A 7,898-nucleotide genomic window follows, 5' to 3' on the forward strand; every position below is an offset into this window, starting at 1 on the left:
CTGCAGAGGGCGCACCTCTCGATACGTGAACCCATGTGGCACGCGCCCGGCTTTTTCTCTCAGTCCACGTGTGCTTGTCCTAACTTTTACCCGCCACCATTTTCTTGGAATCCCATCTTGCCGGGTATCCCTCCGCCAACCCAGACAACATAGTCCCGCTCTTTGCAGCTAAATTAACCAAAAATTACTCCACCTTCAGCAATTCCGTCAGAAATGACCTTAAACAGCGACTTTTTATGCTTCGTGTAACATCAGTGTTGTTTGCAACAAAACACGGACTGGGAATCTGTAGTTTTGGCGCGAGTTTGGCCTCGGCGGAAGGACACGGTTGTGCTGCGGCTTTATAAGTACAACGAGCCGTGCGGTCACACCCACTGTCTGAAGCAGCCGCGCGCATACGCAATGCTGGATGGACTAAACTCTTCATTCCTCACGCACAACAACGCCGAAGTTTACACGCGCACCGACTCTCCGTGGATTTTAAACCGAAGCTACGGACTTGTCCGCGTTTGAAGTGTTTTTAACGGACAAAGAACGGTAAGCACAGGGACACGCGGGTGAAGTGAGGACAGCGCATGTGTGGACTCATTGGAAACATTATTTATTTAATTTTTCAACTCGTCACCGTGTGTACACTGATATTATTTTATCCGCATGTCATCAACACATGGCTGACGCACCCTAAAATGAAGTTAAATGTAACTCATGTGAGCTTTTATTTTGAAGGGAATTCTTCAGGATGTTGCGTGTTCTTCCAAATGGAATAATTTAATTTAGAGTAATTTCTGTATTGTGTCACTTTTGAGCCAAATACAACATGGCACAATTTCAACTTGTTTCCAAAATATAAAAAAATTATAATAATTGAAGTCACACATGCACTTATTTCTTTTGTGTAGTTGCACTTTTTTTTTAATGAATTAATATAGGGAATTATTGAACCGATTCCTACACCATCCTGCAGTTTAAAGTGAATGCACAGCATAGTCACTCTCACAATGAATGTGTTTTATCTCATTGAGCAGTTGTCACTTCATTAATGTATTCCATCTCTTAAGGTTATTTTTAGTTTTGAAAAGACGCTGCACATCATAAAATTACCAGAATTAGGTCAGATGTGACGAAACAAGAGCTCATGTTTAATCTCATTCCATAAATTCTCTTGCACTGACATTTTTTCTTTTTTTGTTTTGTTAATATTATTCTGTTTTACAATGTATTGCACTGTTTTTATTATTCTGTTTTTATTGTTTAGTGTCCTTGGTTGGCCTGAAAGGCGCTTTTAAATCAAATAATGAAAAAAAAACATTTAATACATCATACTGTAAAAACTTAAAATGCAGAATTGTAATATATAGATCAAAGCCACGGTGTTTTTTTTTTTTTTTGTTTTTTTTTAAACCTACAAATTTTATAAAAATGTTAACGAAATCTATTATCCACCAAAAAAAATAATACATTATTTCAAAAGTGGACAATTTTCTGCTATAATGTCCAAATGTACAGGGTGAAAATAAAGCATCAAAAAATAATCGAGTAAAAATAAATACAATTGTAGTAAAATAAGAGCATCACTCAGTGTATGGGTGGAGTTTGTGGTTTGTGTGTTTATGGTTCAGCTTTTCCCCTGGTTACACACACACACACACACACACACACACACACACACACACACACACACACACACACACACACACACACACACACACACACACACACACACACACAGAGCCACTTTGTTCTCAGTCTGCAGACATACATACATACATACAGTCAATGGGAGCCCATAGGATTACTCCCACCACGTAGGACAGCCTGTTCCAGCCCCAGTGAGCTTCATGGGTGGGTGTCTTTTTGTGGTGGGGGGCCTCATGTATGTTTCTGAATAAATCTGTGAAAGGACAGTAGGTCATAGGAAACAAAAGCTACGATGGTGTTTTCCATACCAGCAGGAGGGTTTTTACACTGAAACGTGTTGGAGTTAAATGGTAGTTGGGGGTGGTATGAACCCACCCACACCACCCCCAGCTGTTTTTGATGTCACGGCTGTAATTTAAGGTTCCCCCTGTGGAGCGTAGGGGCGTGGCTATGATGTAAACACTGATAAGTGATGATCCATCTGATTGGTTCAGCTCAGACTCTGATCCTGGATCAGATATCAGGCTTAAATCTACTCCACGTGGGCTGATGGGCTCAAATCCCGCTCCCACTGCTAGGATTAACCCTCTGTGATCCATGTGATAATAGGGCTGGGCGATATGGACCAAAACTCAAACCTTTTTTTTTTTCCTCAATGGTGACATACGATATAAATCTGTATTTTTAATTCAAGTCCAGAAAGACGATTCTGGGCTAAATTTGCTGATGTAAAATGTCACACAGACACTTTTATTAACAAACAGCTGCACAATATGTGACACTTTTAGCTGTTGCACCTCTAAGGGACAGCATGTGTGAGTGAGTTCTGTGAGGTCTGGGTTAGGACGAACTCAGAAATCCATCTAACTGTGATTTTAATGAAGTTCTGAGAAGAAACTAAAGCAGCGACTCATAAAACAAGTATTTGAATACAAAATAAGCCAAAAAATAAAAATGTCTATAGTTCTAGGTGATATTGTAATTTTGTTTTCTATTCTGTCGCCAAAATAGAAAACTCGATATTAATTAATTACAAATATGACGGAATTATAATTTAAATTGTTCCATTGTCATGGAAATTTTATTAAAAAAAAAAAACTGTCAATTACAATTTAAATGAACATAAACCTGTGGCACCATGTCACAGTTCTGTCTTATACATAGAGTATGTCGTTATTGAAATATTGATATGAAACATATTTGAATAATTGATATCGTTTCAGGATCATTTGAACATTAAAATCTAGTGATCTATTTACAGAAAAAAGGCTCAGACGCCCACACCATAAATATTGATACCAATATTTTAATTGATTAGGAAGCCTAACAAGGTTTATATCGCACTACGATATATGTCGTTATGTGGGTATATATCGAGATTCAAGATATATCGAGTTTTCTATTGTGAAAATATAGAAAATTTCAATTTCGCCCATATTGATATATTTATAGCTTATTTTGCTCCCCTTTCCCCTAAACAGCCACACTAAAGAACTCACTCAAACGTGCTGTCTCTTAGAGGAGAAAAAGCCAAAAGTGGAGCATTATTGTGCAGCTGTTTAATAAAGGTGCTTGTGTGACATTTATCATCAACAAATTGAATCTTGAATTTTCTTTCTGGTCTGTCTTAATTTGAATTAAAATCATCAAGATTTATATCGTCTATCGAGATATGACATTTGGTCCATATCGCTCAGCTTTATCGCACAGCATTCAATTGAACATGGATACTTGAAGATGGAATTGTAATTTGATCCAGTAGTTAAATTCCCGTGGACTGTTGCGTTAACGTCTTGCCCCTCCCCCTCCCCAGGTTCTGCAGACATGCTGCAAAGCTTCGCCCAGTCCCAGGACTGGCTGTACTCAGAGCCGCTGCTCTTCGATGACGAGTTCTGCCAGAGTTTGGTGAAGGATCTCCAGTCGCTGCCAACGCCCCCCCAGTCCCCGCCCACCAAGGTGGAGCTTAGCGTCAAGCCGCTCTCAAAGGAGGACCAACTGAGCTATGTGTCCGACATCTTGCTGGAGGACCACGACATGATGCTCAGCTGGAACCTGTTCCACGCGGCAGTCGAGAAGGACGGGCGACCGCCCCTAGAGGACGGCGGCGGTGAAGACGGGCTGTGGCGGTGCCTGAACTCCGATCGCAGCCTGGAGGAGAAGCTGGTGTCCACCATGCTGAGCTCCAGTCCCCTGCTGTCAGACATCGACACCAGCATCTTCGAGGAGATCGCCGGCTCCACGCTGGACTGCCAGAACCTGATGGAGGCCCGGGAGAGCAGCGAGGCCACGTCGGACTACGGCTCCACCGGAGGAGAGCTGTCCACCTACTCCTCCAGTGACTCTGGTGAGTTCACGCGCACACACACACACACACACACACACACACACACACACACACGCATCCATCTTTACACAGCGAACAAATGCATTAAAAGCTGAAAACTGAGACGAAAATTCATTTCGGCGACATGTCGCAATATTTAAGTGTGATTATCTTATCGATCCAAAAAAAATGTCCAAATCGATTTATCACGTGTATCAACATTTACATAGCACGTAAACTGTACAAACCTCCAAAACATACGTTTACTATTTATTATATCGTGTCAAATACGACACATTTATATTATGTTAAATTTGCTTTTATATGTTATAATGACGTTTCCTCAAACATTAAGAAGCTTTAGATTTTCCGTGATGATGGAAAATACTAAGTGTGTAAGAAAACAATTGATTCAGCGATATATCGCAATATTTCACCGCACGATTATTGTATCAATCCAAATCAATTTTTTTTAAATCATGTATTTTAACTAAAACACAATTTAATTGCGCTAACATATGCATAGCATGCAAACGTTAAATCGTGATTTATATTGTATTGTTTAGTATTTGGATATATCGTATCGTGAATTGTATCAAATCTTCAGATCTGTGTTAATGCACAACCCTAGAAAATACAGAATTAACTTCAAACAGAAATGAAAATTCATTTTAGAGCAAAATAAAGCGGAAATTTCACTCTGAACGTCGCCTCACTTGAAAATTCTTAACAGATTCTGATTCTGTGAAGTTATTAAATTCTTTTTAAAAAGTAACCACATACATCTATAAAAGTGCCCAGTATGTTTTATGAAAATAAATCTCGGATATTAAAACGTTGGCGTAATTAAAGGTTTGTAAAATGGCGCGATATATCGCCGAATTGACTTTTTTTTTTCTTACACCCTTATTTTCAGTTTTCTGCGATCACAGAAAATCTAAAGCCCTGGACTTTTTACTGTTTAAAGGAAACATTATAATATATAATAAATCGTAACATAGTATACATGTGATTCAAATGCCATTAGTTGACTGTTGTGTTTGGCACAGTGATAAGTATTAAATGTCTAGGTTTAGAGGTTGGTACAGTTTTTGGAGGGAATTGTGGGTAAACGTGACTACGGTATGACTCATGCTTTGTGGTTACTTTTTGTCATCATAGAATAATTACATCAGACGTTTATCTGCAGCTTATCAGTGTAAACACTCCTCCTCCATTGATAACTGTTAATGTTTAGTGGCACTGAGCCCAAAGTGCTTCGTTAGCTATGATCTACATGGCCTTTTACCACAGAGGGGAAGTGGGCGGGGCCTGTGGCTGCTGACTGACAGCAGTAAATGATTACTTGCTTCATCATTACCTTGGAATTAGTCTTTAGTGACTTAAACACGTATTAGTGTTTTTTTCCTCTTGCTCATAACTGAAATGATAAAATGGCCCTAAACTTTATACTGGAATGTTAAAATGTAAAGGTAGAAACAAGTCACTAAATGGTATCACAACTGTTTTAGAAATATATAGTAAAAATAAAATGTAATATTAATCATTAAAAACATATATAGAAATATAATGTATATAAAACTATAAAAAATAAATCGGGTAAAAAAATATGAAAAAATAAATGTTTTTTAAAAAAAATCAGAAATTGAAGAACAGAAATATACATTTACTTTGTAAAAATGTTTTCATTGTCTTGGTATAAGCTTTCAAAATAAAGGAACAAAAAATGGGTAAAATAATAATTGTAAACTATATGAATAATTGTCTTTTGAATAAAAAGGCTAAAATTAAGAATTTTACTCAGAACTGACTTATTTCTTTTGGTTGCATTTTTTTAGTTGAAATTGAATGCAGACAAAATTTAAATAAAGAAAAAAGATGTTGAAATGAAATATTTACCTCATTATTTGTATTAAACTAAACTCTTCTTCTCTGACAGAGGAGGAAATTGACGTTGTGACAGTGGTGCGTTGTCCCTCTAGCACCGCCCCTCTGCCCTCATTGGACGAACTCTCTTGCCGTCGGCTAAAACGCGAAGAGGAGCAGCGCGCTCTCCAGCGCCACCACCTGGAGATCACGCAACAGCACAACTACGCGGCGCCACGCCCCGACTCGCCGCCGCCATCTTCACTCTCCAAAAAACGCAGGCGAGGGCTCCATCACACGTCGCGCAGCTTCTCCTCATCATCATCGTCGTCTTTGTCGCGTTTCTCCCACTCGTCGCGACACTCCCCTGACGTGGAGAACGAGGAGGAGCGGCGGCGGTCTCACAACGTGATGGAACGTCAGCGCCGCAACGAGCTGAAGAACTGCTTTGTGCGTTTGCGCGACAACGTGCCTGAGCTGTCGCACAACGACAAGGCGTCCAAAGTTCTGATCCTGAAGAAGGCGAGTGGCTGCATCCACGGCCTGGAGAACGAAAGCCGGCGGCTGCAGAGTCGCAGTGAGAAGCTGCGCCAGCGGCAGGAGGAGCTGAAGAGGCGGCTAACGCAGCTACGTAGCTAATGGGGAAGCTAACGGTCCTTTGCTCTCAAAGCTGTGGTGACTTTTGTCCAGAAACTAGAGGAAGCGTCACGCCACAGCGAGCACACAACCTTTGACATTTCAAAGACTTTATGGCAACAAACTGTCTGGACTGTGTACACAAACGCACACATGAGACAATGGACACAACACACACACGCACACACACTGCTGACCGTCGGATAGCTGCAGGATGTTATTTTATCGTTTAACCGTGACAACAGTGAGCGTCATCACCGCCCTTGTTGTTGTTGCTGTTTTTAGGTTGAACACACAGTGATGGTAACCATGGTAACCCTTTGTGCCCAATGAAACTTGAAGGTTTGTTATTCAGGACGTCTTATAGCCATAATAACCAGAGATCCCTCTGCTCGCTCGACTTATTTCACCAATGAATGTGACACCGACTGCTCTGTTACGTTACTATTCAGGTTCAAACAACCAGCCAACATCAGATGTTTGTATAAAAAAAAAACTTGCCTTTCATTTCAACAACCATTGTATCCTTAGGATGTGGAACACACATCTTAAACATTCCTCCGTTTCACCGTTTTTATCAAAATCAAGAAGCCACATGGTTTTTTTTTTTTTTTAAAACGTTATCATGAAGTTCTTCCACTGCAGGTTTGATTTGTTCAGAATCGTCTTCCTCTAACGGTTGATCCGAACCTTTCCGTGTTCTTCCTGGTCTGCGTTAGTTTTCCTTTTTTTTTTTTTTTTAAGTACAGCAGGGATCTAGTTTTTGTAATTTCACTTTGTGAAGCTACCTCCACCTGTAATACTGTAATAGGTTTGTTTGTTTTTTTGTTGCTTTGCATGTTGTACAGATTAAAACAAATGTAAATAATTTGTTATTGTATGATAAATTATTTTAGGCTTTTATTTTTCTTCATTGAATTTTGTGGAATTTTAAGAGAAGCACTTTTTAAATGTGTAATTAAAGGTGAAAATCAACATGGATGTCTTTGTGTTTTAGTTACAGACCATTTCATGTTTTTAATTCATGGTTAAAATCTATTAGAGAAAAAGCACAATACTTAAAGGATATGTTTCTGTTTTACTTGATAACATACCCTACTTGGATAAAAGAGTTTTTGAACTTCAAATTAAACCAGCTTTTTAATTATTTTTGTTAAATGAATAAAACCAGTTTTGTTTAAAAAAAAAAAATTACACATCTTGAGATGTGAGGCTTGAATTTAATTTAATATTTAAAAACTAAATGAACTCTAAAATTGTTTGCATTTAAATCCAAATCATAATATGATTGTAATTAAACCTTTTGATGTCCTTGATTAATTCTGGGGTGAGAAATTAACATTAAAAAGGTTAATTAATTCTGTAACTTAATCTTAATTTAAACTTTTTTGTAGATTTTTTTGTATTTGTGCTTTTTCTTTTAATTTAATTTTAT

At 38.6% G+C, this 7,898-nt stretch overlaps 1 protein-coding gene across 1 annotated transcript; it reads left to right on the forward strand.

The window, feature by feature from the left end:
- The first annotated feature begins 358 nt into the window (after positions 1–358).
- LOC114463090 (transcriptional regulator Myc-2-like) lies at positions 359–7,324 on the forward strand. The gene is made up of 3 exons (XM_028446352.1): positions 359–537; positions 3,452–3,982; positions 5,901–7,324. Exons 2-3 carry the CDS (start codon positions 3,463–3,465, stop codon positions 6,464–6,466), a joined length of 1,086 nt encoding a protein of 361 aa, XP_028302153.1. The 5' UTR covers positions 359–537; positions 3,452–3,462; the 3' UTR covers positions 6,467–7,324.
- Positions 7,325–7,898: the final 574 nt, after the last annotated feature.

This window comes from Gouania willdenowi, chromosome 5 (genome assembly GCF_900634775.1).
Source record: "Gouania willdenowi chromosome 5, fGouWil2.1, whole genome shotgun sequence".
Lineage (NCBI taxonomy): Eukaryota > Metazoa > Chordata > Actinopteri > Blenniiformes > Gobiesocidae > Gouania > Gouania willdenowi.